This window comes from Musca autumnalis, unplaced genomic scaffold (genome assembly GCF_047663935.1).
Source record: "Musca autumnalis isolate F117 unplaced genomic scaffold, ASM4766393v1 scaffold_1, whole genome shotgun sequence".
In the NCBI taxonomy this organism is placed as follows: domain Eukaryota; kingdom Metazoa; phylum Arthropoda; class Insecta; order Diptera; family Muscidae; genus Musca; species Musca autumnalis.
Window position 1 is genome coordinate 63,007,492 of NW_027411644.1, and position 17,461 is coordinate 63,024,952.

The following is a 17,461-nucleotide window of genomic DNA, read 5'->3' on the forward strand; positions in this document are numbered from 1 at the left end:
AGCACCCTCTCACCAACAAACTGACAATTGCCGCAAGTAAACTCGCCTAATGTAAATTGGGACTTTAGTAAGTAAAAAGACACACCAAATAACACAACCGTTTTAAATATTTATGACCCTATTTACCCAATAAAACGCCGTGACATTCTCCGTTCGACCGTATATAAATTGAATGCTTTTTGCTCTACTGTTTTAAATAAATATATCTCGTCAGTTTCCTTTGACAAAATCAATTGAAGATTTGCTCCATAAAGGCTTTGAAAATACATTGCATTTAGTTCCAGAAAGTTGAAAATACAAAATAATTTACACATGTTTACATATTAACTTGTTGAGACTTCAAACGCCTGCATGACTTATGATTTGCATCAGCATTATGACCATTCATCAAATTACAACTCTCCCATTTTCGTGAAAAAGGCAATAAATAAATCTCTATTTTATTTAGAATAATTAAAAATATGAAAAAATAAAGAACAATAAAAATTCTAAAAAGTACAATTATATTTCGAATAGAAGAAAAAATAATACGAAGACGACTCGACTCAAAACAAGTACAACATTTAGGCATCACGTAATTTTTGTATTATTTGTTTATACTCCTTTTCCACCTGTTCGTATTCTTCTTTCAATTGTTCAATGCGTTGTTTAATTGTAGGCAAACGAGCTCTCAACCATTCCGTATCCATTTTGGCCTTTTCCATTTTCTTGATATCACATAACTGCTTGTGATAGACAGCATTGAGACGTTTCTTGACATCCAAACGATAGGCGGTGTAATCGTCCTTATCATGGATATTGGTGTGATAAAGACGTAAAATTTCATATACCTTGCGACATTGACGAGGATTTAACTAGGGGAAACAACAAATATATTATTTATTGAAAATGAACAAGGGTCAAGTAATGAAAGCGTACTAATTACCTTATACGTTTCCCTGGCCTCTTTGATCATATCTTTGGTGAAACCTTTTTTAATTTCATCCTTGTGAAAGGTTTTCAATTCCATGCACAAACGACAATCAACAAAATTACGCATACGTTGAAACTCTTCGGAAGGATCTTCCACCGTAATATCGATGACATTTTTTTGGGTATGATAATACTTGTAGATGGTCTCAATCATTTTGGTACCAATACCCAGTTTTTGGAATGGAGGCAATATTAACATTTGACTAATGCGTGGCCTTATATTTTGCGGGTAGGCATAATACTCATAGATGGTGGAATAGCCAACGGTGGCAAAGAGTTCTTCACCATTATCATTTTTATATTTTTCATAACTAAAAAGAAAAACAAAGAAATTAGATTATTTTCAATTACCATTTGAAAGCGTTGAGAACTTACCATATAAAATACGACCACTGTGGATCATCAACATCTATGTACGAGGCAGCATCAACAAACCACAAAACAAATGTTTGTAAACGTGAAAAGAATTTCAAAAATGATGGACATTTATAATTGCAATAATAAACTTCAAAATGCCGTTCATTTCCGCTCTCTTCATCTTTGGTCTTGTATTCTGTCAGTTTTTCACCAAACGGTTGAAATTTATCAGCCTTATCGAGGGTCTTGAGGAACTCATCCATATTTACAAAATAACAACCATCTGGTAATTTCTCGGCAATGGTTGCAACCACATCATCGGCTTTAATTTCACCATTTGACAACTCATCGACTTTCTTGTCATATTCGAGACCCAGATATATATGTAACGGGCCGGCCGTATATAAAATTCGCACCTTCAAACCACGATAACCAAATATACTTTCCGATTCACCAAATATTTGATGTGCCATCAAGGGATGAAAAGCCATATCATCTTTTTCCAAGTCGTTTTTTGAGCGTACTATAAAGAAAAAAGGATTAGTAAAGGATGACATTCTGAATGGATGGATCCTTATTGTTGTCTAGAAATCGTTTACAAAGACGGTAATAAAGACGCACAACTGGACGTCTATAAAGATGACCTTCTGGTCGTCTGTAGACTTCCATCTGACAATCTATAACGACGCCCTCTTGTCGTCTATAAGGACGTCATTCTTGTTACCTATAAAAACGCCCTTCTAGTCGTCTACAAAGACTCCCTTCTGATCTTCTATTTAGACGGCTTTCTGGTCGTCTGTAAAGTCTTTCATCTGTCCATCTTAAACGACGCTTTCTTGTCGTCTATAAGGACGCCATTCTAGTTACATATAAAGACGCCATTATCATCGTCTTTACAAATACTACACTTCATTTCTATTCGTCCATTAAGATGCAGTAGGCACACTTATAGGTTAGTTAAAGGACAAACAAATTCAGTCCAAAGACTAAAGCCCCCGGCACATACGGTACGTTGTGCGACGCGTTGCGCGTTGAAAACAACAACCACATGAAAAATGTGTAAGTGATGCCAAGTTTGTTCTTGAAGTTTTCATGTGGTTGTTGTAACACAACGCTCAACGCGCCGTATGTGCCGAGGCCTTAAGATTACAAATCTACCTACTTCCTTATCTACCTACTTAGAAATGAAATCTTGCGTATGTTTCAGAAAAGCAGGCTAGTTAGGTTTTCCTTGTTTTTTCTATATGACAGACACAAAGAAGAGTCACTTGGAATTGCTTCTACTGGATATCAAACATTTTTCTTTTAATTGCAGGCCCTTTCCAATCGTCCATATCCCTCCCACATAATACTTACTCAACTTAAATTCCACAACTTCCACGGCATCCAATACCAAATCCTGATATTCTTGAATATGAGCCATAATTTCCTAGTTGTTTTCGTTGGACACGACGCAAAGAAAGAAAGCTAGAAAGCTATGAAAAATTGGCGCGAAAAAATGTTTTATTTTCCGGCAATTATTTTTCCCTATGAAACGTTTTGTAAACTGTCACAGTCTATTAATGCTAAAGACACACTTCAAAAAACAGCAACGATAATTTAAAATTATTTTTCCTTAATTTACAATGTAAAAAACGAGCATAAACTATTCTGCGACTAACGAAAACAATAATTTGTGTGCCAAAAAAAGTTTGCAAATGTCATTCACGGGGACTTGATAACACAGAGTGGCAATGCAAAATCAACTGTTAGCACAGAGTTGCCTGAGTTGTCGCTCTGAGAGGATTTTGTGATAATTTTTGATACATTTTTAGGAGAATTTTTCTTGAGAATCGGAAACAAATGTTCAAAAAAGATTTTGTAATTTAATTAAATGATGTTTTTCGATTAAGTTCAAACTGGCCAGTGTTACTTTGAGTTGACAATAGGATTGTCGTAACAACAAAACAAATATAACAGGATTAAATAAACCCACTGGATTTTAAATAGCTTTGTTCCTTTACGTGCAAGAATCTCCAAGTTTTACTACTTTTTACTTGAAAAGCGTTCCTTTACTTAAGACACCATACAATTCATATGTGAGCTGTTTACAACTTTTACTAGTTATGCCGGTTTTACCATTTACTAAAGTAAAGGAACAGAGCAAATGTCAATTCAATTGCGTACACGTCACATAAATCCTCATAAAACAGATATCCCGGTGAAAGCTTTAATGTAAACATGTAAAGGCCGCGGCACATACGGTCCGTTGTGTGACGCGTTGCGCGTTGAAAACAACAAACATATGAAAAATGTGTAAGTGATGCCAAGTTTGTTCTTGAAGTTTTCATGTGGTTGTTGTATCGCGACGCTCAAAGCGCCGTATGTGCAGAGGCCTTAAGCGCTCGGCACATACGATGCGTTGAGCGTCGCGGTACAACAACCACATGAAAAAAGTGTAAGTTATGCCAAGTTTTTTGAAAAACAACAATGTGGCTGACGCATTAAAGTTAAACATAATTTAACTGTTTTGGGACAACGCGTGTCCCAACGTGTCACTAAACGGACCGCGACGCTCAACGCATCGTATGTGCCGAGCGCTTAAAGCTGTAAACAGATACAACGTTTGGGTAAAGTTTTGTGTCGTTTTGGCCGTTTTTACACTGTTGGGCATGATGCCGAAAAATTCAAATTCATTTGAAATATATGCCGACAAACAGATAAACGCTGGACTTTGGTATCGTCGTCGCCCTGTTGTTGTTGTTTTGTTCTCGACGCCCAACGCAAAACTTTAATCAAACGTTTTATCTGTTTACAGCTTAAGCGCCGAGGGCTTTAACAGTGTCCGAAATGGAAAGTTTAATGGTTATACTTATAAAAGCTGTGTTCCTTTACTTACCTGAGGTTACCGTTTTTATGACCGTAATTTCTACGCCTAGTTATCTATGAGTTCATAGATATCCCCGTGTAAGCAAAATTTCATAATTTCAATCCATAGGTAACGTTACCGGGTCGAAAACGGCCGCGTTACTTACACCAAGGATTTTGCCTGGTTGATCGTTGCCAATGTCTTAAAAATTGTAAAACACTTATATGTGGCAATGTTTTTACGAAATCATGAATGAAAATTACCAATGTTACCACATGCTTTCAAAATTTACTCGCCTCGGTAAATGACACGTAGAAATTACCAAACGCGTAGGTAAAGATAACTAATAGATAGCTACCTACCCGTTTACCTAGAGCTAGAAATTGCGGGCATTAGCATTTGATACCATTTTTAACCTGCAAAGCGTTCCTTAACCCCAAAAAGTGGTAAAACTGGTAGCAATTTTTAAGAGAGTAGGAGAGGAGAGAGAGCACATATGCCTTTCTCTTCTACCACAGGCTACCAGACAAATTTCTGTAGGTAAAAAATTGCAGAACTGATTTTTCGACTTTTGTTTGACGATTATTTCACAATGAAGAAAAAAATGGACGAAAAACAGAAGATCTACCATTTTTCCGTCCTTTACTTTTCTGGTAAAAATGTTCATGAGAGAGCTATTTTGAACAATTTTGACACTTTTCACTTTTACCAATTTTACCATTAAAAAAGTAAAGGAACAAAGCTAAAAAAAGTCCCAGTCCACACTAGAGCGATTTCATTGAAAAAAATTATGAAATTATGCGTCCCTAGATCGAGTTCCATAGTAGAGAAATGTCATTAAAGCTTTGTTCAAGACCAAAAAATTTTTAAAATTTTTACCACTTGTACACATTTTTACCCGAAAACCCGTTCCCGTACACAAAAAAGTTGTAAAATGTTCACTTCTCTTTGAACAAAAATGGCGCTGAATGACGCTCTCTTTAAAAACTTTTTAGTCGACAAATTTAAGCGTGTAAAATATAGTAACATGGATGCCGGCGTCTGATTGGCTGGTGCGCCGACTTTGACATTTGTTCCAGCTTTTTTGACGTTTTTTCCATTTTTGCGTTCCCGAACTTTTTGAAAAAACTTTTGTGTGGCAACATTTTTTCTCTCTTTCTCTCTTTTACGAGTTTTACTATTAAAAAGTACAGGAACAAAGCTTAAATTTCTGTAGTGGGGAACCCGATCTAAGAACCTCTAATTTCATAGAAATTTTTGAATGATATCACTTTAGTGTAGACCGGGACAAATAGAGTTAAAAAATTATGACTCATTCTAGCCAAACTGCCGAAAAAACCTGTAGTTACTCTTAAGCCACACATTGAAACTTTCATACCAAACTTTCACAGCCTTTGGGAGAGAGATGAAGGAGCTCTTTCACCTCCGCCCTCTCCCGAAAACTTTGAAAGTTTCGTATGAAAGCTTCAACGTATAACTTTTGAGTTAGCAAAAAAGATACAGTGAAAATATTGACAAACGCCATACGGCATTACAAAAGATGCAACACGAATCACATTGGCAACACTCACAACAAAGTGTACTCTGCCCAAAATATACAACTGTGGAATGATTAAAGCAAAAATAAGGCCCGAACCGCATCGCAAACTTGCAAATTGTATTTAACTTTTAAAAAACAAGTATGTATAGAAAATTAATAAAATTGCAACTCATTTGACATTATTTACAACCTTATAATTCCAATTTACAGATACAGAATGGATAATTACTTATTTGATGGAGGTCGTATCCAGAAAATGGAGGTCGACTATGCTCCGGCTTGTGATGAAAAAATTCCCATTGCCAAGGAGTTGGCAAAAAAGAATCCCGACTCCTTTCATGAGGCAATTGAAATGCTGTTGTCTTTAGAAAAACAAACCCGCTTGGGCGCCGATATGGTATCTTGTTCAAGGGTGTTGGTAGCCATTTGTCAAATATGTTTTGAGGCCGGTAATTGGAATGCCCTAAATGAATATGTTAGCTTGTTGGTGCGTAGACGTTCCCAATTGAAACAGGCTGTGTCAAAAATGATCCAAGAATGTTGCACTTATGTCGATAAGACACCAGATAAAGAGACAAAATTGAAATTGATTGATACCTTGAGGTCAGTGACTGAGGGTAAAATTTATGTTGAAATTGAAAGGGCCAGATTGACCAAGATTTTGGCTGACATCAAGGAGGCAGATGGTGATATAGCTGGTGCTGCTTCCGTAATGGAGGAACTGCAAGTGGAAACATATGGTTCCATGGATAAGAGAGAAAAGGTAAGGATGATGTTTCCGGGAACCCTTAATCATTTGTTTACAAATGTGTGTCTTTATGTTGTCTCTTAGGTGGAATTGATATTGGAACAAATGCGCCTCTGCCTGCTTAAAGAAGATTTTGTTTCCACACAAATTATTGCTAAGAAAATCAGTATCAAATTCTTCGATGATCCTGCCCAACATGATCTTAAATTGAAATTTTATAATTTAATGATTAGTTTGGATCGCGATACCTCATATTTGAAAACTTCAAGACATTACCAGGCCATTGCAGAGCCACCAAAGCCTGTGGTAGCCAAACCGGAGCCAATGGATGAAGACAAAAAGAAGGGTGACGAAGATAAAAAGAAAAAGGACAAAGAAGAAGAAGTGAAGAAACCAGAACCCTTGCCACCAGTAGAGCTAACACCGGAACAAGAGAAGGAACTTAAGGAGAAATTAATCTGCGCTGTTTTGTATTGTATTTTGGCTCCCTATGACAATGAACAAAGCGATATGATGGCTCATTTGTCAAAGAACAAAAAGTTGGAGGAGATACCAGTGTATAAGTATGATGAAGGTTTATCCCAGACCGTGGAAAGGTATTAATCAATTTGTTTTTTATTGTAGGGAAATTTTACGCTTATTCATGTCAAACGAATTGATAAATTTCGATTCATTTAACACTGATTTTGGTACCGTTTTGGCCGAAAATGAAATGTTCCAGGAGAACACCAAGCATGGTAAAAAATGCATTGCCGAACTGAAGGATCGTTTGATAGAACATGTAAGATAATGCCTGATTTTGTTTTTAAATTCTTAAAAATATTATGTAATATTTATCTCCTTATTCCAGAACATACGCATTATTGCCATGTACTATTCCCGTTTGCATTTAACCCGTATGAGTGAATTGTTGAATTTACCCACAAATCGTTGTGAGGAATATCTCTCGAAATTGGCAAACAGCGATACTATACGTGTTAAAATTGACCGACCTGCCGAGATAATATACTTCACCGTTAAGAAGAGTCCATCGGATATATTGAATGCCTGGTCCAAAGATGTTAGCCAGCTAATGTCATTGGTTAACAAAACATGTCATTTGATAAACAAAGAAGAATGTGTTCATTCCGTCAAGGGAATAACAGTGGAGGATTAGAGAGTCTATATGGCTTTTTGCAGCAGCATTATCATTTTGCCCCCGCATGGGCCTTTTTATAAGCTATGTATCTATCTCTCTCCTAGTATCATTAAGCTCTGTTTAGTTCTTATCAATAACAAAAACAACTACCATACAAAACAAATCACACATTTCAAAGTTTCAAATGTAATTTAAATTGTCGTAAAATTTTTTTCTAATGTTTTTTTGCAACATAAACGTCGTATTCATTGAATGATATACAACAACAACAAATTCTTTTAAAATTTAAAAATATGGCCGACTTCCGTATTGTCAGTTGCTTTGTATTCGTGCATGAAACTAGGGGTTCTTCCCAGCCAGCATTTTTTGAAAATTTTAATCAAATTCGAGTCTTTTTTGATCCGACTGCACGATTAAAAAGCTAGAATATGAGCTCATTTTCTGATCATAAATGACTCCTTTGTCGGTAGAAAAACACAACCTCAGGCGACTCGTCTAAGCAAATCACAAATGAGTCTTCCTCTGCATTAGTTTCGAGTTATTTTTGCCCATTTTCTGATAATATATAAAGTCTTTTTCGATTCGCATTTCAATCATTTATTGGTGATTTGTTGAATAATTTGGGACTCGTTTTCGAGTCTTTTTTGGGTCATGTTAATAATCGTTTTTGAGTCTTTAGGGAGTCATTTATGAGTCTTTTTTTAAACGAAATTAATTAAAAGAATTTTCCCGTTATTCTCTTTTTCTTTCCTTTGTTTTGTTTTATTTTCTGCTTTATTATGATTTTTAATTATCCTTTATGTTGGACTGCTTCTTCATTTCACTTGGCAAAACCTGACCATGTGTTTGTCTATACACTTAATATTATACGTTACATTTATATCAAAGTTTTGTAGAAAGTGTATATGAGAATTTTATTTTTTTATTTACAACCAAACAAAAATAAAACAAAGCAATCCGTTTTTAATCACCTAACTGTTCAAAATATGATCAGAAGATACATAATTATAATCACTTTTCAAACACCAGCATGACCCTTTTTTGATTAAGCACTTTTCAATCTTCCAGATGATCAAAATGTGACAATAAATAACAAAAAATGGTCACATTTTAAACACGTCAATGACTAATTTGTGATTGCTACACATTTATTGTTGTATTTTAAATTGAACTCTTTTTAATCACTACAGGGAGTCACTTTCGAGTCCCTTTCTGATCATACAAGCGACAATCAGTTTTTGATCACCAAAAGGACTCTAAAAAGACTCCTCAATGTGATTTTTGAAAAAATAGTCTTCCAAATGCTGGCTGGGTTAAGGCCTCCACTCAGCATTTGTGATAGGATGTGTAAATTTTCGAAAATTTGAGAATGTGTGTGTGTGAGTTTTTCAAGACTGATGAAAATCAAAATAGTTTTGATTTCAAAATGAACCCCCATCAGACTTGGTGAATTGTGTTTATTTTCAATTTAGCTGTGTCTTTTTACGTGATAATTTGTAATAATTATTACTAATGTCGCAGATTTTGACAGTTGTATAAAGGAAAAGTAGCTGAAAAAAATGTTTCAGCAACATTTAGTAAGTAAAAAGACACCCCTATTGTCAATATACAATTTTCAAAAACAAATAATAGGGGTGTCTTTTTCTTACTAAATGTTGTTGAAACAATTTTTTCAGCAACTTTTCCTTTATACAACTGTCAAAATCTGCAACATTAGTAATAATTATTACAAATTATCACGTATAAAAATCTAATATAAAAGTAATAATATAATTGGTGTGTCTTCCCAGCAAACACAATGTCGGGCGTCCGACGCGTCTGCTCAAAGTCGGAAGTTTTTTCCGAGGCGTCTGACCGACTTCGGTCCGAACCCTGTCCGACTAGTCTGACGAACTTTTTCCTGTCCTCTATCTCCCTCTCTGAAGGAAATTTTTCTATTTTCTCTTGTGCTGCTTTGGCAAAATTAAGTGTAAATAAGCAGAGAGAAAAGAATTGTACATGTTTCGCTCGCACATTGTAAATGTGTAATTGTTGATGTGCCGACATTGATGCAGTACGAAGAACAATTGTGTGCTCGGGTTTTAATTTCTGTATCGGAGAACAAATTTGGTTTATTTTTGTTATGCTTGTTGATGCATGATAGTGTTTAAATGTTATTCATATACATATTTCTTTATTTTTGTGAAGTTCATAAAAGTAAAGATTTTCTTCGTCAAACTTCAACACTATGTTTTATATTTGTATATGGCCAAAGTTAAGTTTCTTAACACTTTTATGTGTATGAACATTTTTTGCATGTGAAGACATGTATTTCCACAGATCGTGTTGACGAATTTGTTGTTCTCCACAGTTTGTTTTCCGCATTTAACACAGCATAAGATGATATTAAAACCTTTAATATGTTTATAGTAGATAAACTTTTATAGGATTTGGATATTTCTTAACTAAAACACTTTCGAATTTCATAAGATTTTACTTCCGAATTCGGACCGATAGCTGTCCGAAAGTCGGTAAATAAATCAGAAAGTTATACGATAGTTCATCAGAGTTCGGACCGAATTCGGACGTTTCATCCGACTTTCGGACCGAATTCGGTCCGAACTCTGATGTTTTTTCCGATTTTGGTTTGCTGGGTTTTTACTTACTAAATGTTGCAGAAACACATTTTTCAGCAACTTTTCCTTTATACAACTGTCAAAATTTGAAACATTTGTAATAATTATTACAAATTATCGAGTACGCAGACAGGCATAATATGTTTGTGAAAGAAAATTTCAAGATTTCGAGAATGGACTGAAGCCTTTGCTACACACTTGTCATGCACACACATACAAAAAGTGTTCATCGGCCCGATAGCATGACTGATATACTACCACTACTGCAATTTTATAATATTATACTATCAGGGGCCTAATTACGTGATTCGATTCGATCGAGTATTTGCTCGTGAAAAAGATTTCGACACGATAAAAAAGCGGCATGACGAGATTCGATCGAAATCGTTGATCGAATGTTTCGAGAGTAACCGGTAATCGAACTATGAAAACCTATGTATACTATAGGGAATATTATGAAGGTAGATGTAAAAAAGATGTTTTTTGAAAGCAAGAACAAAAAAAAAAAACAAAATTATGAATGAAAAATGTAAATATTTGTGGAATTTGTTGAACAATACATTCAATAATAATTTAGGAATGAAGTTGTGCTATGAAAATAAGAAAATTATTAATTCTTGCAAAATCTTTTTGACATTGTTGTAACGGATTGCTGATACATCTACCTTAATAATCCTCTCTCAAAATAAATGAGGGAGAGTTTGGTGGATGTTTTGCATTAGCCTCTCTGAGAGAATATTTCCTTGGTAAACAACGGGGGATGAAATGTTTAAAATGTACTTCCCTTATACAATAAAGGCTATTAATATTAAATATTTTTTTTTCTTTTTTCCAGAAATGCTTATTTTTCAACTTATTTTTTAACGACTGCAGAAGTAATTTTTGGTTAATGATTGCATGCATTTTAATTCTAAATTTATCACAATTTCTCAAAACGACTGCAAAGGACTTTTCCCAATTTCTCTTGTTATATTGTCTAAAAAATGCTGCCAATTATTTACTAACATCGTTTTTCTTCTATAAAACGACAACAAACAACAATTTTTACATTTGAAACAAAAAGACAATAAGAAAATCTTTCATTTTATTTGTTTACGATAGGTAATTTGGACTCGAGAAATTACTCGCAAATTTATGCTCAATTACTCGATAACGAATGTTGTCATCCCAACTTTGAGTACTCAGGTCGAAACAACTCGATATCGAATCACATAATTAGGCCCCAGGGGCCTAATTACGTGATTCGATTCGATCGAGTATTTGCTCGTGAAAAAGATTTCGACACGATAAAAAAGCGGCATGACGAGATTCGATCGAAATCATTGATCGAATGTTTCGAGAGTAACCGGTAGTCGAACTATGAAAACCTATGTATACTATAGGGAATATTATGAAGGTAGATGTAAAAAAGGTGTTTTTTTTTTGAAAGCAAGAACCAAAAAAAAAAACAAAATTATGAATGAAAAATGTAAATATTTGTGGAATTTTTTGAACAATACATTGAATAATAATTTCGGTATGAAGTTGTGCTAAGAAAATTATTAATTCTTGCAAAATCTTTTTGTTATTGTTGTAAGGGATTGCTAATACATCTACCTTAATAATCCTCTCTCAAAATAAATGAGAGAGAGTTTGGTGGGTGTTTTGCATTAGCCTCTCTGAGAGAATATTTCCTTTGGTAAACAACGGGGGATGAAATGTTTAAAATGTACTTCACTTATAAAATAAAGGCTATTAATATTAAATATTTTTTTCTGTTTTGCAGAAATGCTTATTTTTCAACTTATTTTTTAACGACTGCAAAACTAGTTTTTGTTTAATGATTGCTTGCATTTTGATTCTAAATTTATCACAATTTCTAAAAACGACTGCAAAGGACTTTTCCCAATTTCTCTTGTTATATTGTCTAAAAAATGCTGCCAATTATTTACTAACATCGTTTTTCTTCTATAAAACGACAACAAACAACAATTTTTACATTTTAAACAAAAAGACAATAAGAAATCTTTAATTTTATTTGTTTACGATAGGCAATTTGGCCTCGATAAATTACTCGCAAATTTATGCTCAATTACTCCATAATTTTACTCGATAACGAATGTTGTCATCCCAACTTTGAGTACTCAGGTCGAAACAACTCGATATCGAATCACATAATTAGGCCCCAGGTATGTGATGAAAATCGATTTCGATCTCAAAACGAGTAAAAAACGACTGTAGGTGTGATGCATGTACATTTCCGACATCGAATTGTTTTCGATATCGGTTTCATATTCCATTTTGTTCTATGGGTAAAATTGATCAAAGAGACGTGTGATGCAATCCGATAATCGTTTATTTTCCTCGTTTTGAAAACGGCCATATTTTTGTGGTCGATTGAAAAACGATGTAATAAATTTGGTTAGATTTTTTATGAGAGTTTAAAATGTAAGAACAGTAGGTCTATTCTGTAACTTTTATCGATTGAAAAGTGGTTAAAATTTCTTTTGTTTTTGTAACAACTACAAAACAAACAAATGAAATTGTTGTAAAATAAACAATGAGTAAAGTTGTTAAAAAGTTACAGAATAGGCCTACAGGACTAAAATGATAAATTAACATTTATTTTCCTTATTTTTGGAATATTTTGTTAACAAAATATTTGAGATTTTGATAAAAAAAAAGCACAGAACAAAAAATCTACTTGTAACATCTTCAAATTGGTGAAGACACCCGCTTAATATGTTGTTATGCGCTGTTTGTAGTTCTCATCATGTAATAGCACAAACATTTCCTCACTAAACGCTCATATAGGCCAATTTAAATAAGAACACACATTAAGTCTGTCTGGTTACTTTCCCAGCAAGAATTGTCCAGCAAGAACTTTCTCAGAGAGTAAGGGGTTTTTATTCTCTTTTGCTAGAAAATTTTAAAAAGTAAACAGACACCTTCCCAGCAAAAACCAGCAAGCAATCAGCTGACTTGCCAAAACAGAACAATTTGTCCGCCAACAAAGGAAGCAAACACGTTGTATTTTATTAAAAATAAAAAAGAAAATGAAACAAAAATGTATTTTTCCACTTTACAAATTTGTTCTCCATAAAACAATACAATTAGACTATGTTATTTCCACAATAAAATTGTTTTTAATGTTCACAAACATAAATCAACAAAAAAACTAACAACAGCTGATTGATTGTTTTCAGGAAGAAGAAGAGCTTGCAAGTGCTTGCTAGAAGAAATTTGTCCAGCAAGAATTTGCAAGCTCTCAGTGAAAGAACTGTCAAAATGTCTCTCTCGAATCGCTCTCTTTTGCTGGTTTTTTGTGTTAACAGACGACTTCCAGCAACAATTGGTACAAATTGTTACAAATTTTAGGGTAACCAGACACAGCTATTTATTTCATTTCATTTTATTTACTTAATAATGCAAAAGCTGAAGGCAGCCATTAAATTTTATTTCGGCTTTTGCATGGTACAATTACTTAGGTAGAAACATCGGCGAATTGCTACAACAAAGCAACTTTTTTTGTAATGTAAACTGTCAAAATTTTCGCCAAATGGTTTCTTGTTGTCTCTTTTTATCGCTTGTGTTTGTACAGTGAAGTGAACACATGCTATCTCTTACTTACCGAATCATATGGTTTTTTGTTTTGATTTTTCATGGCGAATTTATAGTTTTTTGACGTTTTAGATTCGATCAGCTGTTCTGAGGCATCTACCTAAGTAATTGTACCATGGGCTTTTGCCAAAAAGTATTTTATGTCGCTTTCAGCTGGAGATTCGGGATCACTAGTCCGTTTTTTGTATGGGGGAATTTAATGAAATTGAAACAACGTGAAATTGAAATTCGATGAGGTTCCCATCACATCTAAATACAATTCACTCGTTTTGGACAAATCGTTTTCATACCAAATCGATTCGAAATTCATCACATACCTGTATGTTTACATTTACGAAATCCACTCGATTTCATCTGTCAATTCCTTTGTGTATACGTCAAATGAAAAGTCATCTGAAATCGATTGGATTTCATTTGACGTTTGGGCAATGGAATTGACAGTTGAAATCGAGTGGATTTCGTAAATGTAAACATAGTATTACTCTAGTATGGAACTCGATTTAAGAACCCCTAGTTTCATGCACGAATACAAAGCAACTGACAATACGGAAGTCAGCCTATAGCCAGAATTTCTTCGGATGTATTGGTCGCAAATAATCTGAATAGGGGGTCGATTATGGATAGCAACTTAAGTGTAGTTGCGTTGCCAGATGAGAAAATCATACAATTAAAATAACGGAAACGACATAATTTTTGTTAAATTCATTCAATATCAGTATTTTGAACCTTCAGCTATTAATTTAATTGTAAAAAAAAGTATGAATTTCAATGCGGAAATAAAAATTTCTATTATAAAATTTGCTGTCAGCAACGCAACTGGAGTTGGGTTGCTATTCATAATCGACCCCTAGGTTGAATTCAACCGTAAAAGCCTGCAAGTTTCGCCACTTTTTACTCAAAAGCGTTTCTTTACTTTAAAAACCATACAATTGATTATGCAAAGCAAATTCTTCTTCATCATGGCACACAAAGTGGATTGTTGACACGAGCACATCATTTGTTTTCTCTTGATAGACCGTGTTTATATGCTGTTTATATTATAGCTTTTTGCAGGGTTAACCTTCATTATCAGGATTTGTTTGCCTAATCTCATCAAATTTATGAAGATTTACCACACAAATTTAAATCTTTTCATGACTGGATTTGTTTGAGATCCTGCACGAAATCTGCATACTAACATAATACAACACTGCTTTTGTACTGAAAAATGCAACTCATTTCCCCTCTTACGAAAAGTTGCAATCGTTTGTTTTCATTTGTTTTGTTTACATTTTATTTGCCAAAAAGAAAATTTCCAAAAAGAGAAAATTATGTGATGAATTCGAAAAGACGTAAGTAAATAAATATTTATTTGAGTAACAAATAAATTAGCGCTTCTATTTTTCACAGGAAAAGTATAAATCTAAAGCAAGAAGGAAACGCCATTCGCAGATCACAAAAGCTAAAGGCTTGCTGAAAAATTCGATCAAGGACCCATATACGAACACGATGGTGTCCTGATTTTGACCACTAACAACAAAATGTTGGCGATGCAATACCTGCTTGTGTGTTACCGTCGTGATCTAGTGGAAAGGCTTCCCCACCCAGGCTCGTCAGAAATGGGAGCAGGGAGCCAGAACATACTGGTCGATGGTGCCCTGATTCCGACCACTAACTCCTTCAAGACATTGGGTGTAACGTCAACAGCTGCAAGCAACAGCTGTATGCGAAGTAGGAAGAAGGTTCTCAAGTAGCTGGCCGGCTGACAAAGAAACCTTGTTGATATCTGCAATAGGCCGGTCTGTGGTGAGCAATGTAGCGCCAGTGTGGAATGCAAAAGCTAACGCTACGCTGTGGAAAAATATTCAAACCTGCCAGAATGTCAATCTGAGGACTGCAACAGATTTTACACAACAAGATATTGTCACGATATAGTGGTCAGGCACGTCAGGATCTGGAAAGAGAGGTCCAAAGTTACAAGCGAGAACGAGTGCTTTTAGCCTTGTTATAATCCGAACGATGCCGCCACCTCATTCCATACTGGGCCCGAATTGATGGTACGACCACTCACGTGTCTCCTGATTCTTTATGACGGCAGCGAGTAGAATTTGTAGAATTTTTGAATCTGGACCAGATAACTGAATAAAATAATAATGTACTGAAATTAAATAAACCAGCGAACATACACGCGTTGCTACAACAACAACTATTGAAACAATTCCACAAATTAGAAATTGTCTTTACGGCCAAAGTTGTGCCCCTCGTATGTTGGGACGACAAATTGGAGTTGAATTAGTCATATTCCTCTGTCTTACTAGTGCGCACGATTTGGTTCAAATTTTTAGTATCGTAATATTTTGTGCAAATTTAGTTAAAGTTGGGAGATCGATCCACTCCTTCGGGAACCTCCCACACAAAATTTGTAAAGAGTGCAGTTTAAGGACTCGCAACATATGCGGCCCTAGTTAGGACGGTACAATTTTTTACGGGGGCAAGTCCATACTTCCTGAGAAATTGGCCCAAACTCAAAGAACACCTTCACCTCTTTTCATTAGGTCCGAGTTATATCTCTGTCGGCACAGTTGACTGATACTTTCTTACTTTCTAGTATTTGACCACTTTAAGTAACACAATCGGGACCAATTTAAAGCCCAGAAAGTTTATTTAATACTGGCCACTTTTGTTGAAATGTCTCCATCCAAAGCTGGAATATTCATCGTTGCAATTAAAATCCAAAAAATGCGAACGATTATTCCAACATCTTCGTTGTCTGACCACCTATGCCCACCAACTTTGCATCATTGTCAGGCTTTTGTTTGGTATACCCCTTACTAAAGACGGAGATATTCGCATTAGAATAAAAACTTGAGTATTTCCTCACAGAAGTTTTTGCCCATTTCGACTTCTACATATTCGGGTATGTGATGAAAACCGAATCGACTCGATTTGCAGAATCGAAATGGTATATAATCGGAGTGCCGTTGATGATATATATAGTTTTTCTTCGCAAAAGCCCCTTATTTGAATAATATTTGTAAAATCCATTTTCAATTTCATTAAAATATTCACAAAAATTAGAGATATACGATTTCGATTTATGGCAAAACGAGTGGGATCGTTTTCCATCACATACCCGATTATCTAATAATGACAAAATAACCCACAAATTGAGACCTGTAGCGTAATAAAAAAGGTTTAGATGGACAGACTTGCTAGAATGCCGCTGTGAGGTCTGCATCAGTGTGCTTTCTTATGAAACCAGTGAACCATATTCATGAAGAAACGAAGGTTTTACCGGTGCATCAGCACCACAGGATGTTGTCGATGAAGTACCTGCTTGGGTATTAACACGAGTGGTGTTAGGCAGTTAAGATCCAGACGATGCTGCCGCCTCAATTCCTATTGGGCCCAAGTTGATGCACGATAACCAACACATGTACGTTGTACGAATCTGATAACCGAAATAATAAACGAACAAAAATATTTGCGTTGCTATGGTAAGTACAACATTAACCGATTGATACGAGCAGTATATTGAGTAAGTGCAAATTTGAATTCTGATGGAGACTATACCAGTAGACCTGCAAAATTCAAGAAATATGAAACACAGATATCTGAGCGCATAAATTATATATTATATTATGAATAAACAAACACACACACA

The 17,461-nt window shown here is 34.9% G+C and overlaps 2 protein-coding genes across 3 annotated transcripts; one reads left to right on the forward strand and one right to left on the reverse strand.

Moving 5' to 3' along the window:
* Nucleotides 1-406: 406 nt before the first annotated feature.
* Nucleotides 407-3,061, reverse strand: Hat1 (histone acetyltransferase 1). Its single transcript, XM_073963527.1, has 4 exons — nt 2,686-3,061; nt 1,348-1,852; nt 926-1,283; nt 407-854 (listed from the first exon to the last, which is right to left on the reverse strand). The coding sequence occupies exons 1-4, from the start codon at nt 2,750-2,752 to the stop codon at nt 564-566; spliced, it is 1,221 nt and encodes a 406-aa protein (XP_073819628.1). The 5' UTR covers nt 2,753-3,061; the 3' UTR covers nt 407-563.
* A 2,670-nt stretch (nt 3,062-5,731) lies between these two features.
* Nucleotides 5,732-7,876, forward strand: Rpn5 (regulatory particle non-ATPase 5). Of its 2 annotated transcripts, none has more exons than XM_073978217.1 (5): nt 5,732-5,856; nt 5,928-6,480; nt 6,550-7,028; nt 7,090-7,246; nt 7,316-7,876. In XM_073978217.1, the coding sequence occupies exons 2-5, from the start codon at nt 5,935-5,937 to the stop codon at nt 7,619-7,621; spliced, it is 1,488 nt and encodes a 495-aa protein (XP_073834318.1). In that variant the 5' UTR covers nt 5,732-5,856; nt 5,928-5,934; the 3' UTR covers nt 7,622-7,876. The 2 variants fall into 2 exon arrangements, with proteins under 2 accessions (XP_073834318.1, XP_073834330.1); XM_073978229.1 differs by having other exon boundaries at nt 5,760-5,856; nt 5,934-6,480.
* Nucleotides 7,877-17,461: the final 9,585 nt, after the last annotated feature.